This window comes from Nicotiana tabacum, chromosome 7 (assembly GCF_000715075.1).
Source record: "Nicotiana tabacum cultivar K326 chromosome 7, ASM71507v2, whole genome shotgun sequence".
Classification (NCBI taxonomy): domain Eukaryota; kingdom Viridiplantae; phylum Streptophyta; class Magnoliopsida; order Solanales; family Solanaceae; genus Nicotiana; species Nicotiana tabacum.
Genome location: NC_134086.1, coordinates 138,395,749 through 138,420,484, shown reverse-complemented (window position 1 = coordinate 138,420,484; position 24,736 = coordinate 138,395,749). Strand labels below are relative to the sequence as shown.

At 33.7% G+C, this 24,736-nt stretch overlaps 2 protein-coding genes across 3 annotated transcripts; one reads left to right on the top strand and one right to left on the bottom strand.

The window, feature by feature from the left end:
- Window positions 1–5,552: 5,552 nt before the first annotated feature.
- Window positions 5,553–10,511, top strand: LOC107775170 (uncharacterized). Of its 2 annotated transcripts, XM_075217715.1 has the most exons (3): window positions 5,553–5,674; window positions 9,096–9,194; window positions 9,285–10,511. In XM_075217715.1, the coding sequence occupies exon 3, from the start codon at window positions 9,367–9,369 to the stop codon at window positions 10,258–10,260; it is 894 nt and encodes a 297-aa protein (XP_075073816.1). In that variant the 5' UTR covers window positions 5,553–5,674; window positions 9,096–9,194; window positions 9,285–9,366; the 3' UTR covers window positions 10,261–10,511. The 2 variants fall into 2 exon arrangements, with proteins under 2 accessions (XP_075073816.1, XP_016450356.1); XM_016594870.2 differs by lacking the exon at window positions 5,553–5,674 and having other exon boundaries at window positions 8,833–9,194.
- A 4,262-nt stretch (window positions 10,512–14,773) lies between these two features.
- LOC107775171 (bifunctional phosphatase IMPL2, chloroplastic-like) lies at window positions 14,774–15,600 on the bottom strand. The gene is made up of 2 exons (XM_075218661.1): window positions 15,534–15,600; window positions 14,774–15,378 (listed from the first exon to the last, which is right to left on the bottom strand). The coding sequence occupies exons 1-2, from the start codon at window positions 15,598–15,600 to the stop codon at window positions 14,774–14,776; spliced, it is 672 nt and encodes a 223-aa protein (XP_075074762.1).
- Between the last annotated feature and the right edge of the window lie 9,136 nt (window positions 15,601–24,736).

Here is a 24,736-nt window from a genome sequence, read left to right as displayed (position 1 = left end):
ATTAAACATTGTGTACATAGGCGGGATGCATACCTTACATCCTATTATAAGCATATGCACCTTCATTGGGTGCTACAATATTTTGTCCAACTATTTTACCATTACGCATATGTCTACTACTATTAACATTCATATTTACAATATTGTAACACTAGAGTTCGGCCAATCATTATCCAAAACAGGTTCCTGCACTACACTCTTTTCCCTCTCAAAAAGTGACCTTGCTAAAACTGGGCTGTCATCAAAAATATGCACCATTGATTGTAATTCAAAATTGCAGCCCTCCTTTGCTAGTTTGTCCGCAACTCCATTCTGCTCTCTGTACGCATGCATGACTATAGGTTTACCCAACCTGTCCAAGAGGTACCTGCAATCTGAAATTAAATTATTAGGTATGTCTTTAGTGGAAGTGAGTAATCTTAGTGAATCCCTTGAGTCCACTTCTACTTCCAATGGTAGTAGATTATGATCAAGAGCTAATTGGAGTCCTTGCATTAAAGCATATGTTTCTGCTGTAGTTGGTGACTCCGCTGTAATTGATGCTGCAAATCCTATTACCCATTCCGCATTTGCATTTCGTATTAAATCACCAATACCAGACTTACTATTATTATGGGCACTGTCAGTGTTTAGTTTATAGAAAGGAAATTTAGGAGGTTTCCGTTTAAGATTTTGTTTTCTCTTTCCCTAATAGTATGCTTGTTAGCAATAAGATATGTAAATTCAGCAGCTTGTTGAGTAGTTAACTTCGTAGAAGCTATTGATGTACTATGTTTATAACAATTATTATTTCGGGCTAACCAAATATTCCATAAACTCAAAGACACGTATGTGGTTGGATTTATCTTGTACGGAACATAAAAGTTTTTGAAAGTTGTAAGCTTATGAATCCAATTAGAATCATTCGAATCTTGTGACGAGTAAATGATATAATCAAGTATACCCAAAGTCTGCCAATATGTTTTAGCTCTAATGCATTCTAGAAACAGATGCTTAGTGTTTTCATCTTTCTCATGGCAATATTGACATGTAGCATCTTGAATTATGTTGCAATGTTTGAGATATTCCATAGTGGATAGTCTTTCTTTAAAAAACAACCATATGAACCCTTTGATTTTGGGTAGAACAGGTAGCATCCAAATCCAGTCGTAATTTATATAATTTGTCATAGTAATATTATGTTGTGCATCTAATATATTATACATGGACTTAGTACTGAAAATATCTGTAGGAGTTAAACCCCAGAAAATTCTGTCAACTTTGTTACCATATTTTGAAATATAAACCAATTGAATTTGATGTCTAATGGTATTGGGTAGGTCAAAAAGAATTTTATTCCAATCTCATCTCTCATTATCAGTAAAGGATGAGATAGTCATGTTTTGATACTCCAAAGGTAAAGGTCCATAGATAGTTGATCTAATAGTTATACCGAGTGCAATCCATGGATCCTCCCATAATCTAATGTGTGTGCCTTTTCCTATATTCCATTTTATGCCTAACTGGCATAGGTTCCAACCAGTGATGATGTTAGACCAAATATTGGAATTTCTTTTAGCATGAGAAGTATGTAGATATTTGGACAGTAACACCTTAGCCCACATAGTGTTTGGTGAATTAAATAATCTCCATGCTAAACTTGCTAATAAAGCATTGTTCTTATATCTTAACTTTTGTATTCCTAATCCACCAGTATATTTTGGTTTTGTAATATCATCTCATTTAACAAGATGCAATTTGTTTTTCTCCAAAGTAGAACCTCATAGGAAATTTCATTGATACTGATCTAGCTTATGGAGAATATTAGAAGGAATATGTATAAATTGCATTATATGATTAGGAAGTTGATTTAATGTAGATTTTATTAAAGTGGCTCTTCCTGTCAGTGTTAAGAATTTAGACTTCCAGCCTGCTAATTTATTCTTGAAATTATCAAGCAAGAATTGGAAATCAGCATTTCTAGGCTTTGCTTGGAACATGGGGAATCCTAAATATTTTCCGAAAGAGGTTCCTTCTTTCATACTAAATGAGTTTATTGCAAAAACCTTATCATTAGAACTACAATTCTTAGAGAAAAATAACTTAGATTTATCAAAGTTAATCTTTTGCCCTGAGCATTCTGAAAAGTTATTGAACACATCAATAATTGCATGGAAACTTTTAGTAGTTATTTTAGAAAATAATATTATATCATCTGCGAAGAAAAGATGCGATAGTAATGGACCCTTATTAGAAATCCGGATATGTTGCCAATTTAAGTAGTCCACTGATTGTGATATATTTCTAGATAATAATTCCATACACATAATGAATAAATAGGGTGACAAGGGATCTCCTTGACGAATTCCTCTTGAAGGTGTAAAATATTGGGTACTCGAACCGTTGATTAAAATAGAGACTGATGTAGTTGTCACACAGGACATAATTAAAGAGATCATTGATTGAGGAATATTAAAGTAAACTAAAGCATGTTTTATAAAGGCCCATTCTAATCTATCAAATGCTTTTTCTAAATCAAGCTTTAATAACATGGCAGGAGATTTCCCTTTCATTATAGCAAGATAATTTAAGGCTTCTTGTACTATTATGGCATTATCACAAACTCTTTTACCTTGTTGGAAGCTTGTTTGTGTTGGTCCTATAATATTTTCTATAATTGGTTTAAGCCTATTAACTATTATTTTAGTAATTACTTTATAGACTGTATTACAAAGGCTGATAGGCCTAAATTGTTGGATTCGTGTAGGATGTTTTACCTTAGGTATAAGGCAAAGAAGAGTCTTATTAAGATCTACTGGGATAGTTTTGGAACTAAACACATTTTGACAGAAAAAGGTGACTTTAGCACCTACCTCCCTCCAGTATTTTTGGTAAAAGATTGGATGTAATCCATCTGGTCCTGGAGATTTGTATGGTTTAAAAGTATTCAAAGTTGTTAAAATTTCTTCTTGCTGAAGTGGTAATTCCATCGTAAGTAAATCATTTGAAGAAATATGACAATTATAAGAAGTCCTTGTTATATCTTTTGAGATTAGATGATCAGTATGAAATAAATTAGTGTAGTAATTTAGTATTAGATTACTAATTTCAGTACTAGAGTCTACCCAATTCCCAACATTATCTTGTAAAGCAGTTATTTTATTTCTGTGATGTCTATGAAGGGTAGATAGGTGATAAAATCTAGTATTAGCATCCCCTTCCTTCAACCAATTTATTCTAGATTTTAACTGCCAGAATTCGTCTTCTGAACGAAGAATGTGACTGTATTCCAAAGTTAATTGTGTTTCTAGATTATGCAAGAAACACTAGTAGGATAATGTACTGAAGACGGTAAGCCTGCTAATCTAGCTAGTAATTTTCTTTTTTCGTTCAAAAATGTTACCAAAGATATTGAAATTCCAACGTGTAGCTATTCTCTTAAAATTTTCAGTAGTAGCTAATAAAGGTGCATCATTCATCCATGTTGCATGAACCAGTTTTTGAAATTGAGGATGAGATGTCCACATAGTCTCAAATCTAAAAATTCTATTATAAAGAGGTTGAGGAGGTTCCAAATTAATAAGCAAAGAGCAATGATCAGAGTGAGTACAAGGTAAATGTATAACTGTGGAGTTTGGAAATAAATCTAGCCAATCATAATTAGCCAAAAAACGATCAAGCCTTTCTAATATGGTACGTCCATTTCTTTGTTTATTAGTCCAGGTTAACCTACTGCCCTGAAAACCTAAATCAATAAGGCTACATCTATTCATAAATTTAGCAAATTTATCTGACCTATTGTTATTAATTGGTAGACCCCCAAACTTTTTCTTAGCTTCTAAAATTTCAGTAAAATCTCCCTCTATTAGCCAAGGCATACCATTATTAACATGCAGATTAATTAAACTATTCCAAAGCATATCACGTAATTGATAGAGTCTACTGGCGTAAATAGCAGATAAAATTCAAGTAGGTTTTGTAGGACTAACCTGGACAAGGCAATGTATTTCCTGTTCCCCGACTCTCATTTCAGTTACATTGATGAGAACAGCATTCCCAAGAACCACTACTCCTCCTATGAGCCCATTTGCAGGAGATTGAGCCATGTTACTAAAGTTAAATTCTTCACGTAGCCTTTCATTGTCATGCATGTGGGTTTCAAGTAAAATAGCGAGAGTAGGTCTATGGTTATCTAATAAAGACCTAAAATGTCTCCTAAACTCTGGATTGTGAGAACCCCTACAATTCCAAACTAGAAAATTCATGTAAGAATTAGGGTTCCTGGGTTGGGACAAAGGATTTTGAGTCACTAGAGGATCCAGACTCAGTGGAAAATTGAGGCTGCATGTAATCATTTCCTATGTTGAAGAAGTGTTGAATTAATCTGCATGGAAGTTGAAGAAGTGTTGGTATGATCAACATAGCATACTTTCCTACGTCGGGATTGGTGGTTGGTCGAAAATTGAGGTTGCATGTAATCATTTCCGGTGGACACTTTAGAATAAACTTCTTTTCGAACTGTTCTTTGAGGTTGTAAAATTGAATCCCTTTTAACCACCAAAATTCTGTTCTTGTCTCCCTCATCTCCGCAAGAATTGCTATCAATTCCTCTCTTGTCTCTCTGTCTAGTTCTTGTAGAGATGGAGGGGGAGAGTGGACTGGGTTGTTTGGTGGAGTAAGACTCTCTAAGGGGCTGAGTGGACTGTAATAAAGGGAGAGTGGATTGAATGTGTCTAGGGGCTGAAACCACGGGGCAAAAATCTGGCCCATGTAATGTGGTGGATAGAATGGTAAGAGGCTTACAGTTTGCTCCCACGCTGGAATCATTTGTGCCATTTGGTGTGACCATGGCTGTTGAGTTGAACTTGAAGCCTGTTGGTCCATTGGAAGAGGAGTCTAAGTTGTATACCATTGGTTCAGATTGAAAGCCTTCATTCCCAACCTCATTCCTTCTGTCATTATTTCCGCTAAGTGAGTCGGATTTTGTATCAACAACACCACCTCTTGGTTGTTGAGTTGTAGGGTGAATATCAGTGAATAACCCTGCAACCCCATTTCTAGCCAAGATTAGAGAGGGAGATCAGTTGTCATCAGCTGAGATGTGTAAATCAGAGGTGATGAGCTCTGAGGCAACTGAGGACCATCCATTGTGAGATGAGGTAGATGGAAGAATTGACTGCTTGGTTACATGGCATGTCTTGAGTATGTGGCATGCACTCTTGGGAAGACGTGTGAGAATTAACTAAAGATGATGATTGAGGAGCTATAGAATTAGTGTTAGGAATAAAGGGATTTGTTGATATGGCCGACCACTTTTCATGCTTATAGAAATGGGTTTTGTGTATTTGTTGTGTAGAAAGAGACCCGCTGTCCAAGTTATCAACTATTGGGCCTTTACTAGAAAGATTTTGGGGGGAGTCTGGTGGCCCAACATTATAGAGCATATGAAATTGATTGTATAATTTCATATTGGGCTGATTCAGATTCCCTTGCCCTTGTAAAGTGACCCGGCCCAAAACAGGTAATGTTGGGTTAGCAGACTTACCTGGTAATGGCAGCACCGCCTCTACCACCTCTATAGCCGCCCTTACCGCTGCCTATTCTCTTCTCAGTTGTGGTTTTTTGGGTTGCTGCAACTTCTTCTTGGCAAAACCCACCGTTTTCCATTCATTATCCTTCGAGAGAGTAGCAGTAGGTGTGTTAATCTTGTCCTGTTGTTTATTGAATTGGGTTTTCTCCAAAGGCAGACTAATTATCTTAGGACAATTAAGAACTGGATGACCAAATTTGCCACAGTGCATACAAAGTAAATTCAGTCCTTCATAGAGAAGAACCTGTTTGTGGTGTCCCAGGAATAGATGTGTTTTTAAAGGTTTCTCCAACGGTACTTCAATACATATACGGGAATACCTACCTCGTGTAGTAGTTGAGGTACAAGTATCAATCTTTAGTAGTCTTCCTAACTTTGATCCAATCCGACTAAGTATTTCTAAATCATAAAACTCGGTAGGTAACTCAGGCATGCGTACCCATATAGTCGAGTATGTAAGTTAGAGTGGACGATGCTTTAAACTTTGGCTCCCATCCTCGTACAGTTAGGAAATGACTGAGAATAAACCAAGGACCTCCATGCAAAGCTTTGATCATATTTTCCTCTTTTTGGAACTTAATGAGGAAAAAATCAGAATCCAAATCAATTAGAGGAAGTACCTCTATAGGTTTCCATAAATTCATCAGCTTATCATACATGATTTGGTGTGTGATCCTTTTACCAAAAAGCTTCACTATAACAGAGTATCTCCATGGTTCATATATACGAGACTTATCAGTTGAGGAAATTGGTATAAAAGAGTCATCGCCAGTGGTAGTACGAAGTAATTCATCTGTTAGATCTAGAGTGTTTAAGGAGTGTATTAGGTTGGTTGAGGAACAAGGAAAAAGATGTTTCTCGCTTAGTAGTGTTTGTAGAAAAGAAGATGTTTGTGTTTGCAGGGTTACGTCGTCAATTTGCATGGATCCTAAATCTGGTGGTTCTGAAACTTGATTACACTGGTTTGTTTGCTTGAGGGAATCAACCATGATATGTGGTGTTATGAGGAAGTTTTAAGGAAACAGTATATATGTTCTATAATGGTAGCGGTTGTAAGCAGTGTTTTTACATGGTAGAGAGCTTTTTTAACGTGAGTTGTTCTTATTTTTCCTGAGAATTGAACTTGATAATTCTTGAATGTAAACTAAAAATAATAGTGAATTCTGTGTTTGGCACTTGAAATTCCACGTTGAAGTAATAGCAACTCAAATATACTGACTAAGACTTGAAAATGTTTTGTTTTGTCATTGTAATAAATAGGAAATTATTCCATCTGTTTTGAAAACATCCATTTATCGTTTAATTTTCCTTGTTCTTCTTTTTCTTTTATAGGGTAGGAAAAATACCGAGCAAGATTCTGAAATATATATAAATACCTTTTGAATTTGGGAAAATGGTCATACTTGCCCTTGTATTACTCGAAATTGAGCAATTTTGACATCTCTTGATATTTTGGTTTAATCTTACCCCTCAGGAAAAAAAAAAACTTATTTTTTGCATTTGATTCACTAATGAAACTCTAATATGAGGGTAATTTTAAATCATAATCAAAAGTTTAGTGATAAATAGTGAAGTTCACTTATTTCATGTTGGAGCTTTAGAGAAAATACAAGACGATTTACTAACGTCATAAATGCGAAAGAACAAAAAGTATAACTGAGGACAAGATTAAACAATTTTAAATAGTATAAAACAAATTTAAACCATATTTGTTTGGTGTTTTGGTATAGCACCACTGCCTGGGCCACCACCCCACTAACTATATATGTATTTTGACTCATTAAATGCAACATCGTGGCAACAACTTACAACTTGAAAGTTGGACCCCTTATCACCCAAATCATCAGGCAAAAGTCTCCCTCTTTTTAGACTTCCTTTTAATTCTTCCAAAATCAAAGTAAAGGTAAATACCAAAATGGTCATACCTACATTGAATTCCCTTTAATTTCTTAGTCTCCACATTACATGCTTCAATTTAAAGTGGTAACAAGTACCCTTCTGTATTTAATTTCAACATTCTAACCATATCTTCCTTTTTAAATAAAGAATAAATGACATAAATGCACATTTTCATTTCATTTTCTTTTAATTTAGTTTGATAGATATGCAAAATTCTACACTGCCTATAGTACAAAATAAAAAAAATTACCATTAAAAAGTCCAACCTTAGAGACTGAGGAGTTACTAGAAAGTCTCAGTCTACTTAGAAAGTGGTTGGACAAAGATTTGGTTAAAAAGGTGAAAAAATGAATTTTGAAGATGAGATGAAAAATAGTTTTTGCTCTCGTTTGCCCCTAGATTTCGGCTATTTTATTCAAAAAAATTTGAAAACATTATTTGCTCATGGAATATGATCAGTTTTTGAAAAAAAAAATTGATTTTTTTTCAAGTTTCCAAAAACTGGTTTAGGGCAGGCTTTTTGGCGAAATTTTTTCTTCCACTCATAAATTTTTTTTTTCCAAATAAAATGCATGTTCAAATGCAACTTCAACTTCCCAATTTTTTTTTTCTAACACAACTTCAAAAACTCTTTTTTCACGTTTTAACTAAATATACGTCCAAACGCTAGCTTTGAAAGTTGAAATTGTGTTTGGATTTGAAGATTTTATTTTTCAAGTCTGTCAAAAAATGATTAAAATTTATAAAGAAACAGATATTTTAAAAAAAAATTGAAAAAGAGTTCCCAAATTCTATGGCCAAATGGGAGCTTAATTTCAAGATTCTTCCTTTCTACATATACAAAGAAAAAAAAGGTACCTTTTATTCTTTCCCTCTCATTTGTATTTTCTTACATTGTGATGGTTAAATAATAATGCACTTTATAGAGTACATTCAAAGATCAATTTTTACCAAGTATTTGGTTTTTAATGTTCAAAAATCCAATGTGGGAATAGAGGATCTGTGAAAAGGTTTTAGAAACACTGGAGGAGGGGGAACTCAGCTTTTTAGTGCTGATCATAAGAATTTGATTCTACATCTACATGTGAGAATGTCAGGTAAAAGCATAGTCAAACAAGAAAATACCAAATACAGCCTGGGAATTCTTTCTTCTTTTTCTTTCTATTGTCTAGTACAGTATATTTTTTCCCTCTTTCTCTGTTTTTTTCATTGAGTAGTTTTGTTCAAAAACCCAGCCTTTTCCAGCAACATTGAGTAGCTGTTAGCCTGTTACCTTACCTTCTTTACCTTTTGTTTCATCCTACTAAAGCCTGTCACAATCTTGCTAGTATAAATGTATATATAGTATCATTTTCCCTTCATTTTTATAGGGATCTTTAATACTAGTAAGTATTTTTTATATGTATAATGGTATATAGAGTTGGTCTTTACTTTAGTGACAGTGAAATGAGTCTGTGTAGTCTACTTTTTGTCTGTTTCTCTCTCCTTCACTCTCTATCAAATTCTTTAATTTTTATTTGTTCTTTTTTTACTGCTACATTCCCTATTTTTGTTTTTGTCTCTAATTTAAAGGGACCCTCATCCTTTTCTTCTCCTTTTATGAAGCTGAGTTCATACTTATGTGCAGCAAAATGCATCTAACTCTCAGATCACATCAATCCCTGAGAGGAACATTTTGAAGCAATTCTTGATATAGTTCTGAGTCTTTCTTTGCTGATTAGTTGAGGTATGTTGCTTTTTCTGCTCAATGATACATGCCTTTTGTTACCCCCTTTTTGTGCTCAATTCTGAAAGTCCCTAATTTTGTTGTTTGTAGAATTAAAAATCGAATCTTTGTGCATAAATCAGAGAGAGAAGAAAAGGGGTAGAAGAAATCAAGATTTTCTTTTGGTTACAGTATGAAGGATTTTCCTTCTTGTTTTGGGGAAACTGGGGTTCAAGTAGCTGATTTTTCATCTACTAATAAGGCTGCTCAGAATTTGGTAACCTGTGTGTACCAGTGTAAATTGCGTGGGAAATCTTGTTTGCTAAATGTTACATGGAGTAAGAATTTGATGGGTCAAGGTCTTACTGTTGGGATTGATGATAATACAAATCAGTGCCTATGTAAAGTTGATATTAAGCCCTGGTTGTTCTCCAAGAAGAAAGGGTCAAAGACTTTAGAAGCATATTCTAGGAAAATTGATGTATATTGGGACCTAACCTCAGCAAAATTTGGATCTGGTCCGGAACCATTAGAAGGATTCTATGTTTGTGTTGTTTCCGAAAGGCAAATGATTTTGCTCCTTGGTGATATGAGAAAAGAAGCTACCAAGAAAACAAGTGCCACCCCTTCGGCTTCTGGTGCTGTTTTTATTGCTAAGAAGGAGCATATATTTGGCAAGAAGGTTTTTGGCACTAAGGCTCAGTTTTGTGATAATGGCAGAGTACACGATCTCGTGATTGAATGTGATACCAGTGGAACCAGCGACCCATGCCTTGTCATCCGTGTTGACAGTAAGCCGATGTTGCAGGTAAAGAGGCTCAGATGGAAGTTCCGCGGTAACCATACCCTTTTGGTTGATGGCCTTGGTGTAGAAGTATTTTGGGATGTTCATAACTGGCTTTTTGGCACATCTGCTGGAGATGGTGTATTTATGTTCAAGACCAGCATTTCAGCTGAGAAATTATGGGCAACCCAGCCCATCTGCGATCCCCAGACACTACATTGGTCTTGGTCACAGAGGTTCCGAGAGGCCCAGTCGCATAGTCTTGGTTTCTCACTCTTTTTATATGCTTGGAAAAACGAATAGGCAATTTGATTGGATTCAACTTAGAGTTCTAACTTATACTTTACGGAGCTGTGATTTATTGACAATGAAATTCAGTTATACTTTCATTTTAAAATGGTTAATTTGTTCTTTTCGTATGTTCAGTTTCTCAAGCTGAGAGCCGAAGAAGACAATTTTGTCCGTTTGATTGTAAATTATTCAACTACAGTTCTTATCATTTTCTTTTCCAATTTCCATGGAGAAGCATATGAAATCCATTTATGCTTGGTCAATGCTTCCTTTTGTTGACTTCTTTTGTATGGCTAAAAAAAATTAACTAGCCATTGGTATCTGTCTTGTTTCAATAAGCTTTTCAGTTGTCCATTTTTGTGTTTGATGCAGGCAGAGTATACCCAAATACAGTCCTATATTGATGGTTATAGCTAGAATGCTAACAAGATATACAGTTTTTGTTTTACTAAGTTAACCTTGACATGACCACTTACATGCAGGTGGTTCTATGGCTAATGAAAGTTGATGAACTGAGATGCTGTAGTGGTCTCAGCATATGCTGTTTGCTGCAGGCTATGTTATGTAAATACATCATAAGAGCATATAGCTGATATGACCCTAGATGCAATATAAGGATAGTGGTATGTGCTGTATCTTGTTAGCCTTTTATGTATTTGAAGCTTAGAGGGATTATGGCATTTGATTTACTGCATTGAGATTTAAGAGAGTTCAGTAAGCCTGAATACTGCTGTCTACCTACCAAAATGCTAAGTCCATATCTCCGCAATCCGAAGTGAGAATAGCTGATGTTTGCTAACTGGTTCTTTGCCTGCTGTGTTAACTGATCTGTAAACGAGACAGCTTTCCGGGTGTTTTTAAGCATGATTAAAAATGTACAGAAGTTTAACATGCCACTTATCTTGGACACTGTATATGTCCACTTATCCCTGGGAAGCACAAAATAATCTTAGCAGATGCAATCTGATACAGTATTCCAGTTAGATTTCTCCGTCTTTTGTTTTTCTTTTATGCAAACTTTCACTTGCCTGACCCAATAATGGACAGACAACTCAACTAAAAAGGTCAGCTTTCTCTTTCCATTTATTTGTTGCCCCTCTTTCCTTATTATTGATGTCTTTCACTTATGTGTAGCTGAAGCAATAGGTTGGGTTTTTCCCATAAATCCCATTTTCTTCTTCAATATCATGGTTCTTCCTTCCCATCCTTTCAACTTTTCCATAACACTTTCTAGGCATGGCAGCGTGGGATCATTGCAACTGTTCTTTTTCGAAAAGTTAATATTTTGTTTTCTAATTCTCATGTTGGCAGTTAATTGTTTCTTTGAAACAGAAGACTTAGATATTCTTGATGCTTACATGATAGGAGTTGCTAAGAACATTTTGTGCGAATGATAAAAAGACACAAATAGCTATATTTTGTAATACATTTCGTATATTAGTTGTTATCTTGTCAAATATTCCATTTAACTTCTAAAACTGTTTTGCTTTCTTCCTTAATGTGTCTTTTTGCATCAGTATGCTAGTTTTGTTCTTTCAGTTAAAAAAAAAAAATCCAAAACTATCTTGCTTCCACATTTCATTTTTAAGACAGTGATGTCCTAGCCAACTATTGTGCACCTCGAATAATCAGCCCGGAGTCTGTTATAACAAGTATAGGTGCTAGGTAAAAATACCCACCAAGGTTGGAGCTGATAGCTCATACTAAGTGTTGTAGCTACTACTAGCTATGATATAAATTTGGGATCTCGAGATTGGTATTACTATGTGTCAACCACTCAGTCATCCCTTGGATACTACACAATGTCCTTTTATGTTTCTGCGGTTTTACTTATTAGAACCGATGCTACCTGAGTTCACACTGAGGTAGAGAGGTGAAGAACAAGCATGAACATGGTTTCTTGCATTGAACTTTTTGATTTTCAGATCTCCAATATGTTTATGCTGGAAATATTGTAATTATGGTATTTTCTTTAGTGTCTTTTTTGATGGAGACAATTGCGAGAGGGAATTCAAATATTTAAGATTTCAAGTGATGTGTTTTCGCGTGTCACTTGAAATGAATTCAAAGTAAGAGCTGAAATGAGCTGTGTTTTGAGTTAGTTTTCAATTGATATTGTCTTAGGTATGTCCAAATAGGTGAACATGATTATGAATTCAAAAGACATAGGGCCAAATCCTTCCATCCAAACAGGCCCTAGTGTTTTTTACAAGTTTTAGTATTTGCGCTAATCCACTATGTTGATGCCAATATAAGATCTCTCCAGAGGAATTTCCAGGATATGTCCATAACGTCTTTTTGTGATGAAGAGAGAAGCTGAAGGATTGAGGGAGTTGTTGGCAGTTCGTTACATGGATCCATTTAGCTCATAATGAGCTTGTTTAACGGCTTCATAGTTTAGTTTGCTGTTGCTTTCTTGGCCTGACAAGGAGGGCAGTGTGCAATCTTATGTATCAATAGAATCTTCCATGTTTTATTTTGTTTATAGTAGGCAAGCCAATATCAAACATGCTTTGTTTGTTTTATGAGTCAGTAAACGTCCACTACTGGTCAGAGTGTTGGGAGTAAGGAAAACTCACTGTAGGGGCACTGATTTATCATTGTAGCCCATTTATATGCCTCTGTAGATGAGCCAACAGATTAATGCACGAGTCAGTTTCATCTTAGCTCATGCTTTTAAATTTCTGAATTTGTTGAAGGCCTGAGTCTCATACCTGGAGCCTTGAAATGTTATAACTGAATTCCTTCTACTTTCTTGCATAAGCTAACATAAACTAAAGTCATCTGAGATACTGTTCCATTGCATCGTTTACAGTATCCAATATTATTTGGAAATTTATTACATTATCAAGTAGTTAACTTGTGATATTAGAATCAAAGGAATAAATGCGTTACTTTGCATATTAGGAAAAAACTATGCAATTCAAGAAAGACTCATTGTTAAGTTCCATATCTAGCAATTTTTTAGGTTTGGCTGGAAAACCAGTATGGCCTTGCATTCAATCTAACTAGGTTAAGTTCATCTGCTCGAAGTACACATGATTTCTTCCTTGTTATGAATTGCAGTAAGCTGTGACTTGATTCAAATTGTAGTCTAAGCTGATATAAATGTATCTTTGGCTAATATAAAGGTCTTTGTTGTATGATGGATAACTTTCTAAATGATTGCAGACATTTCTATGAAAATTTGGCTAAATGGAATTCAGATAATCCCTCTATGTGCCCGTGTTACATGCCTTATTTGTGTGAAAGGTGGGCTGCTGGGCTTTTCTTATGTTTTGGCTTCTTTTTGGGAGAACTTGGCTCTCAGTATTTGACTATATCGTTGACTTATGATGTAATTTAACGGATTCTGTTATTTATAACAACTGTACAAGTTGTTCTTTATGAAGTTTAAGTGTGGATGAATTTTAGTCAGCTTTCTTGATGTAGAAAAGGAAATAAGGTATTTTTGTTTCTGCGTCAAACAATCTGCTCTTGTTTTGTGAGCGGGTTATAGCACCCTATTCTGCAGAGCACTTCTGAATATCAATGCCTCTGTATTCTTCTGAGTTCAAGATTTGAATCATCAATCTCATTGCTTAACATGAGAAGTTTGTAATTGCTGCAACTAAGTGATGCTTTGTCGCAATTGATTTTCTTATTTGCTTAAAAAAGTGCAGGTAGTGATGCATACTTTTGTGCAAATATCTACTTTTAGATCATCTAATGTCATCTTTTAACAAAAAAATTCTGGTTTCTGGAGTTCTTTTATTTTTCAGTGTCCTGTCATAATTTCGAAGGAAGTTCTCAGAAGTTTAGCCATGATATTGTCAAATCTACTTAGTTCTATTATCCTTTTTTGAGTTTTTGGAACAAAACAATTCTTCAAAATGAGCAGAATGGTAGTAATCATCTGTGAAGGTAATGAAGCACACTTTTGAGCAAAACTTATGAGTTACACTGAGATATAAATAGCCCTGCAGATTCCTACTAACTCATGTTAATATTCATACTTTCTTTTGCTGCAACATATTATTTTCTGCAGTAAGTATGATCTTTTCATGTTCAAATTTTGTGGAACAGTAGCCGCCATTTGGTTTGTATTCCTAACATAATTTGTACAGTGAGTTTAGCTTCAATCTGGAATTGTTATGCTAACCTCTATCTCCTTTTTTTTTTTTTATAATTTTATTTATTACGTACTAACACTTATAAAGGATACGATTTTCTCGAGTCGGGAGACTCTTTCCTCTTTTACTTCACATAGCTTTTCACTCCTTTCTCTCGTAATGTACAAATCGTTATTTGGCGGAGCTTATTCAGTTCTATCCCAGGCCCCACTCGGGCGTTACACTAGTTTATTATTGTTCTTATTCAGTTCTACATTTGTCAATCCAAAGTCACATAAACATATGCGAAATAAAATTGCAAAAACTAATTCATTACAGGTTGAGGTTACCAGTTAGATCAAGGGAAATAATCCAAATATAGTAGCTAAAACTAATTCTCTACAAAATTGCATAAACTATATGAAATAAACCAATCACTGTGATAGTGCAGAAATAACACGTTGATGTATGTTTTTTCCAGCAGTAGCCACAATCTTAAACCCACCGTCCGGCACCGGAGTTGAAGCATCCCAGAGAAGCTCACGCCCTTCCCAATCAGTAACAACGCCGCCGGCGCCCTCGACCACCGGAACAAGTGCGAGAAAATCATAAGGATCAAGAGCACAATCCACTACGACATCAACAAAACCCGAAGCCAATTCACCAAAAACGATACAATTCCCATTGAATAACCTCTTACCCACCTTCTTCGAAAGACAATCATAGGCTCTTTTTGCATCGTCGTTGTAATTTGGAACCTTCAAATGAACCCTAGTTTTATCCAAATCACAACAATCGAGTGTAGAAACTTTTTGGCCATTGATCGTCGTTCCTTTCCCCTTGATCCCAATCCACCTGAGTTTCAAAATTGGCTGATCAATGCAACCAATAATTGGCTTTCTATTGTAAACCAAAGCGATGAGAATTCCGAAAGCAGAGTTGTCTTTACCCACGAAACTCGAAGTTCCATCAATTGGGTCCAAAACCCATATGAATTGATTAGGAAGAAGAGCATTATCGCGATTGTGCCAACCGGTTTCTTCACCATAAATCGAATGGGAAGGAAAAGCTTCTAGAATCACGGAGACTATGGCCTGTTCAGCTTCCACGTCAGCGCGAGTGACTGGTCCATCGCCGTCTTTTTCTCTGAACTGAATCTTGCGGCGTTGGAGTAATATTTGCGGACTACTTCACCTGCCGCATCAGCAGCTTTGTTGGCAATTTGGGAAAGTTGATTTAACTCCATGTGGCTCTTAGCCATTGTTGTCCGGTCAGTTCAGTGTTCTGGGCCTGGACAGAAGAAAAAGAAGGAGATGATTTCAGCCGCTGGTAATTGTGTGAAATGATGACACTGTAAAACATCTACAAGAAGGCAGAATTCTTCATCTTTTTGGTAAGCCAAGTCATAATCCTAAACAAACTCGGAAGAATAGCGTCCAAGTTGCCATAAATATAACTTTGAGAAATTGAACATATAATAGGAATGGGCAAATTTTTAGCCCAAAAAAATTGGCATTTGATAGCCAAATCTCAAAGAAAAATTTCGATCAGTCACGGTAAAATCTTAAACTAAATTGAAAAAATGTCATCAACTTTCAGCGGCGATGAAACTGCAACCTTCTTCGGTTTCCTCCCGTAAGATCCATGAAAAAAACGTTGCGTTCATTATTCAATTCAATAAATAAGAAACAATAGACAACTATAATTTCGTTGAAGGTGTGGGAGCTGCTTATGGAACAACGAAAAGTAGTGTTGTCACACGGCTAATTCGTGGTGTTGATGGGTGAATTCATCCTACATTTTTTTCTTCCCTCTTTTCTTCATGTTTTTAATTATATAAATAAGTTTAATTTCCATCTTTTATATATATATCCACAAGAAATTGTGTGTTATACTCCGATATATACAAAGATGAAAGATAAATTTTTAATATACATTTAGATATACAAAAAAGAAAAATAAACTTGTGATATACAGCTTGGTATACACATTACTTGATGTGTCACGCAATATAATATACAAACAATACAATTGTTTTTTGTGATATACATTGATAGAGAGACAACAATAAATTTTAAATAATTATATTTTTTAGATATACAAAGAAGGGGAATAAAATTTTAATTTTACATTCTGAATACACAAAAGAAGAAAAATAAAGTTATGATATACATGTTATTGTTGTGATATACTTTTATTGGTTTTTTGATGCCCATATTTATAACTAGGGCTTTTTTCTGCTAATTATGTAGTCAAAATAGCACGGTATAGCCAGTTTTCGGACTGACCATTCAAAAATAGCCACCGTTTACGAAGTCAATGAAAAATAGCCACTATTTTGCTGCAACAGAGACCGGTCCCGCATAATATACGGGAGTTCGGTGCATCTGTGTACGAACTCCAGCATATTATGCTGGACCAGTATACTTTGCTGACTCCTGTATAATATACGGGAGACTGGAGCACCGGTGCTCCAAACTCCAGTATATTATACTGGACATTTATACTTGCTGGAACTCCAGTATATTATGCTGGAGTTCTAGTGTACTTATGCTGGAACTCCAACATATTATACTGGAGTTCCAGCATAGTTATCTTGGAACTCCCGTATAATATGCTGGAGTTCAAACATACTTATGCTGGAACTCCAGTATAATATACGGGCGTATTTTTCGGGTTTTGAACAGTGTTTTCGCTCAGATTTATCTTTACATGAAAAGTGGCTAAATTTCGATTACTTTTGAAACTGTGCTATTTTTGAATGACCAGTTGTAAATCTGACTATTTTTAAATTTCCCCCTATTATGTGTGTGCCAAAATCTCAATAACTTTTCTAGTCCATGTCCAATTATATTTCTGAGCCCGCAAAACCTACCCTCATTGCTTAAGGCTTTTCCTGACCCAATATAGGCGCGGCGAGTTCTTTTAGCAGTAGTAGTAATTCAATGAATAGCTTCTTTTAATTTGGGACGAAAATATATATCTTTTTTCTTAATTAACATAAAACATTCACAATACAATAAAATTAAATGGCGTAAATACCCTTGTGTAAAAATTGATGTCAATCATGATAAAAGAAGTGGCTTTTCTTTTTCTTCTTATTAGAAGCAAGAGTAGATTTTATGAATGTTCACAAAAAAAATCCTTATATTTTACACTTGAATAATTCTTAGCTCATGCACGAAGTGTTCTTCGACTAGTTTTAAAATAAGGAAAAGATGCGTGTATACTGTAGCCTTTTTCTTTGCATTAACATAGAGATGTTATGAATTGTTTAAGAGAGTGGATGCCCATGTTATGGATACTCATTTCCTTTACTGCAATGTTGAGTACAAGTTATTACCTTCATTTTTTAGGTCTATAAATAGCCTTGTACTATAAAGGGTAAACACACGATTGAAGCGGGAAAGCTCCTCCTCCTTTTTATCTCTATCTCTATTTCTTATTTATGTTTTAGTAAATTTCTTTTATTTCAATAAAATAATGAATAGTAAAAGAAATATACGAGATGAATCAAGCAACCTAAAACGTTTGAGAGGGACATGTCGAGTGAATTATTATAACAGCAAATTAGGGGAATGGCCAAGTAAATTATCTGTAATTTTCCTGTCCTGTATTTCATGTAACAATTATTATTATTATTTTCTTGTTTTTTTGTGACAATTACATGACATTTGCCATTGCCAAAAGAAAAGGTAACATAATCAATAATACATGATTTTTACAAGACCTAACCACCATTTATTTCTTGTCATAATGTGTCCCCATATGTTGATTTTAGCTTGGACCCGTGTGCGGGGGGGGGGGGGGGGGGGTTGGGGGTGTTGGGCATGGGTGTAGGGTTGAAGTCACTTTCACAATAATGGTAAATGACACACATGAAATTAAATGGTGATGGGGAAATTTATCCTCAAGCTGTACCAGCTAGAGCCTCCGTAGCCTCATAAATTTTTGTAGTTTACCTTCTGTTACTACTCCTTCAATATCAAGGAAAGTCACGTTGATTCGACATATATAACTTGTACTACATTGTTCCTTTACCAAATTTAAGTTCTATATAATAATGATATAACAAAAAAATATTTATTTGCATCATCATATCACTTAAAAAATAATTAGAAATAACTCTATTTAATACGAGTTTAATATCTATAGATTAATAATTTAGAATAAATAGTACTAGTAGTAAGTAATTTGTTACTACTATAATATACTAATATCTTCTCCAAACCACAGAAATTGCATAAGGAGTATTACATTGAATTGACGCCGGGAATCAGTTGACAGGTAGACAATTCATAAGGACCACACTACACTTGAAATGTGACTCACAACAGGTGTCTCGCTGCTATTCTCTCAGCAAATCACTTCGCAGATTGGCACATCATTTACTACACTAGTATACGTATATGGCTTGGCACATTCATAAAAATAAAAAAAAGAATCCATCAGATGCACTAAGCTTTGGTTACGTGCGAGGGGAAGGTCGGACCACAAGGGTCTATCGTATACAGATGCGGACTTAGGTATAAACTTGAGGGGTCACAGGACCCCGTAAACTTCGGCAGAGATCTTATATATGTATATGTGTATACCTTGAAAATGGTTAATTCAAATCACTTGGCACCGTGAACACTAAAAGCCTTTAGGAGGCACTAATTGAGCAGAATACTGGTGCCCCATCGCGTTAAAATCCTGGGGTCCGCCTCTGATCGTATGCGGCCATACCCTGCGTTTCTGCCCACAGCTTGAACTCGTGACCTCCTGATCACATGATAGCAACTTTACCAATTACGCCAAAGCTCCCCTTAAAAAAAATAGAATCCATCCTTCATAAAAAAAAAAAAAATCCCTTTGATCCTTCAGTGGTTTGAGTTAACAGAAGGAGATACATTAATTTGAATTAGCATTAAAAAATGAGGAAGTTCTATATTTATGGACAATCAGTTAGATCACAAAGTTAGATCACAAAGAAGAAATAAGTCCATTTGAATTTGGGTTAAAGAGCAAAAGCATAGATTTTCTGTTTCTTTTTTTCTTCCTTCGATTGAAACAAGCCAAAATGACATTAATCTTATATTATATTTTTCTTTAGATTTCAAATGAATTTGACCTCGTTCGCATTATAAGAATTAGAAAGGTTAAGCTGTTGTGTTTTAGGTTCTTGGTTCAGATTGCCTAGTGTGAGTAATTGTAAAACTTAATTTTCGTCGACTAGTGTTTGAAACGCCTATTGATTATTCTACCCGATGTCCGAGTAGTGCTAGATTCTCTCCCATCTTTAACGAGAATGAATTTTATTTCTTTCATTCTAGAAATTCCACAAATTATTAAATGAAATACTTAGCATTATTACAACTGAGATTTCGTCCTACTTGGTGTTCATATATATTGCTAAGTTTGACCGATATCAACTATGACAGATGGAAAACAATTGCGCATGTTCTAATACTAGTTAGTGAAAAACTAAAAAAGTTCCTAGTTCATCACTCTTTGAGTATTCGATCCGGTCCAATTGCTTAAAGTAGATCAAGGAAATTAGGCATATGAATTAGATTGGCGTGAATTTGACCCTTTGCATGTATCCCTCATGAATTTATTATTAATGGATATTTTATGTCGATATTTCCTAATCAAAATTTTCAACTAAGCCTTTCAGGTATAGTATTCTGAACGAGCTAGCTATACTCCAACTAATACGATCAGACATTCAGTTAAACCAGAATTATATATGAGTTGCATTTGCCTTCAGAAAGAAAATAAAACACAGTGTCAAAACTAAATGGAATATTTTATCAATTAATTTTGCTTGGTCTAAAGTGTTAGAATACTTTATTCGAAATCAGAAAATCAGATAAGCAAAGAAGCGTTAGTTCAATCAACAAAACATAAAATAATTCCGAGCTCATAAGTTGTTTGTGTGTCATTAAGGAATTAATTTAATCCCCTCACTGTTGCCCAAGGTTTTGAATTAATTCCTCCCAGGATAGAACAGAATGACTGACACTACAAATCATAGAACTTCAGCGAACTTAACAAACGGAGCAAATCACACTCGACACTTATATTTATTTGAAAAATAATGCAACAATGTAGAAAAAAGGAGAGAACTGCAATTCAAAAGGTACTTCTTTCATTTCCTATTCACGCTCATTCACGAAACCTAACATAAATGACCTACAAACTATCAACCAGTCAAATTAATATCTTTCTCTTCTTCTAACATGGCGTAGAGATGTAGAATTGATTTTTCAACAACTCTTCAAATATGATAATACAGGAACTAACTATTTCGATTCTCAGTCCATGATATGTTTCTTGACTTTACTTGCATAATTATTCTTGTCTTGTAGGTATCCCTCGTAGAGGCGGATCCAAAATTTTAAGTTTATGAGTTTCTATAATAATCTCAAGTTAATCTACATGTTAACTGAACCAACGAACTGAGTTCCAAGCTAAATATTCTTATACTTTTAATGAATTTTTTAATACAAATACAGAGTCTATGCAAAAGTTACTGGGTTCACGGGTACCCGTAACCTTTGCTCTAGATCCGCCCCTGATCTCTCATCTCAGATTAAAATTTATCAGCAACGAGCTACCACCATAAACCATATAGAGACATAATATGTGTTATGCACATAGTTTTTTAGTTTTTTGTTGTTTGATAATGGTAGTGTTCGGACCAACTTACACGCACTACAACTAATTCCATCATGTATCTGCTATCTTTATCAGCATAGGTATCGAATAATTTATCCACCAAAGCCTAGAAAAATAAAAAAAAATAAAAACTTCATGTTTTTGTCTTCTTTTGGCAGAGTCAATTACTTAAATGGTCACTCAACTATCTCAAATTATCTCCTAAAGTCACTTTACTTTCGTTTGTAACAACAAAGTCACTAAACTATGCATATTGCACTCAGAAGGTCACTCAACTAGATTTTCCAAATTTTAGATTGTCAAATATCTATTTTACCCTCTAAATTATAAATATTTATCTTCTTTTTTTAAAAAAAAGTTTTTAATATTATGATTTTCTCTTTTAATTTATATTATGGACTTACCTATAGAATAAATAAATATTATTTATAAATTAAAAAAATAGAAAGTATTTAAGCATATATAGTGCTGGAATAACAAAATAATGAACATAGTAAAAAAATAATTAGAATAATATGTTAGTAATAATAATTTTAGTATTAAAAACAAAAATTCAAAAATTTATTTGCACAATTCAGAATGAAAGAAAATAAATATCGTAAAATATATATTCCATGCACGTAATATAAAAATAATTATTTAAATAAAAATATTTTTATAATATACATTATATATTCTTGAAAATTATGCTCAATTATATTATATATATTCCATGCACGACTTAACATAGCATATTTTACCATATACAGATAGTTCCTCTGCTTTCCAGTGATATAACTTTGTGTTGTCGGAAAGTTGGTAGAAATATAATAATATAATTGAGCATAATTTTTAAGAATATATAATGTATATTATAAAAATACCTTTATTTAAATAATTTTTTTTATATTACGTGCATGAAATATATATTTTACAACCTTTATTTTTATTCATTCTGAATTGTGTAAATAAATTTTGAATTTTTGTTGTTAATACTAAAATTATTTTTACTAACATATTATTCTAATTATTTTTTTACTATGCTCATTATTTTATTATTCCAACATTATATATGCTTAAATACTTTCTATTTTTTAATTTATAAATAATATTTATTTATTTTATAGGTAAGTCCATAATATAAATTAAAAGAGAAAATCATAATATTAAAAAGTTTTTTTTTTAAAAAAAGAAGATAAATGTTTATAATTTAGAGGGTAAAATAGGTATTTGGCAATCCAAAATTTGGAAAATCTAGTTGAGTGACCTTCTGAGTGCAATAGGCATAGTTCAGTGACTTTGTTGTTACAAACGAAAGTAAAGTGACTTTAGGAGATAATTTGGGATAATTGAGTGACCATTTGATTAATGGAGTCTCTTTTGGTATAAACTTCTCTTACTTAGCCATAATTAATTACTACGTACTAATATTTTTTCATCTCACTAAATTATACTTAATTATGGTAATTAATATGGTTTGTTAAGGATAAGTTTCCACCTCTCGTCTATGCTCTCTGTAAACATTGGGAGCAATTTTGTTCCTGTGATCGATACCTCAATTTCGTAAGTGCACTGAATTTTTACATGGTTTTTTCACGTAAAAACTTGAGGGAGGACCCAAAAAGAAAAAGGGTAAACGAACCGATTTACAATAGAAAATCTTTTCAGTATGTTAAATTTTCTTATAGCAATTGAATAGTTAACTAATATCGAAAAATACATAACCCACTATGGGTGTGCTAGCAACAAAATTAAGAAGAAAAAGAACTGTTTCTGAAAAACGTGAAATTGCTTCATCTGCGTCACACAAGATGCTCGCATAGTTGTTCACGTCCTACACATAAAGGGCTTTATTGGCAACAAAACTTTTAATTAAATAAAAAGTGACGCCCAAATTTATTCAGTGGCATCCGTGCCATTACTTAGGGTTAGGGTGTTCGGGGTTCGGTTTGGATTGATTTTTCCCTTAAAAGAAATTAAATGAAGTAAGTCAGTTTTTCAATATTAGAACCAAACCAAACCAATTAAGTCAGTTTTTTCTCGATTCGGTTTATGTCGGTTTTTCGGTTTTTTCAATTATTTATCGATTTTTTCTTAAATATAAGACATACACTACCAAACACATATTCCGGCGACCACATTTTCAACGTAGCACTATCAAATCAATTGCTCTTTAAGAAATTTATTATTTACCAAGATATATGGATGATAATTGAATCAAATAGTGATGAATAATTTAAGGACTCAATTAAAAATATATTATTTTTAACACGAAATAGATTCTTACACTTAACAAAAGAAAATTACCAATCAAACTAGAATGTAAAGGTAAAGAACTATGCTAAAAGTGCAAACTATTAATATTTACCATTAAATTTTTGAAACTTTGTACAAAAATATACATATATATAGGTGAAATAATAAATTTGAAATAGCTACTCCTACAGTCAGTTTGGTTCGATTTTTTCTGATTGAAATCAAAACCAAACCAAATTTGATCGGTTTTTTAAATTCAAAAGCAAAACCAAACCAAATAAAAAAATATCAATTTTTTTAGTCGGTTTGGTTTGGTTTTCGGTTTGGTTCGAATTTTCGGGTTTTTATGAATACCCCTAATACCTTGTCAATAAAAATTTATTCGCACTTGACAGTTAGACCAAATAATGAATAAAAGATATATGGATTTCATACATACATTTATGTATTGCACTTTAATTAAAATTTGTTTAGTTTAAACATTTAATTAGCGTTTGGACATAGATTTGATTGAAACTTGAAAAAAGAGTTTTTTTGAAGTTGTGTTGAAAAGTAATTTTTAAAAGTTAAAGTTGTATATTGGACATGCATTTTATTTGAAGAAAAGTTAAAGTTTTGTTAGTGAAAGAAAAATTTTCATCCAAAAAATGCCGTAAACTAGTTTTTGGGAACTTGAAAATTTTTGAATTTTTTCCCCCAAAATATGATCATATTTCATAAATAAACAATGTTTTCAAAAAAAAAAAAAAAGTTTGAAAAAATGAAACCAAAATCTATGGCCAAACGAGAGCTTATTGTGCGTAATTATTTACCTTATTCAATGGGTACAAACAAAACTAGTCTTACTGGTTTGGTACGAGGGATAATGAATAATTATCAGATATTAAATTTGAGATAAACTTATACCACATTTGGTTGAGATAAAATCGCAGTATAACTAATTCCGGAGTTAGGTATTCTATAATTGTAAGGTTATTTTTAACCCAATGAGAGAGTAGATAATAATTTTGAGATAATTAATTTCGAGATAATTAATCCAACCAAACGACCCCAAGACATAAACTTTAAGTGAATACTTATCACTTAATTAAGGGATACTGTTTTAGACGCTAAAACTCATGCTTCTGTACTTATTGGCTATTGCAGTGGTATTTTTTTTTTTCTAACAAAAACTCACTTCCGTATTCCCCTATCAATCTAGGAGGGTGTTTGGATTGACTTTTAAATTGGTTAAATCAATTTTTAAATATTTTTTATAGTTTGGCAAAGTTAAAAAGTATCTAAAATAATTTAAAGTCAAAAACAATAAGTTGTACAATCCCAAGTTACTATATTGAAAAACAACCTTTTTTTTTCCAGTCCAAACGGGGTCTAGAACTTGGGTACTTTTTACCCAAAAGGGAAAAGAGAAGAAAAGGAGGAGAAGGGAAATTCAAAGTTGGAAAGTGGAAAGGGCAACTCTGTCTTTAAATTTTAACTAACTATTGTTCTAGCAGAGA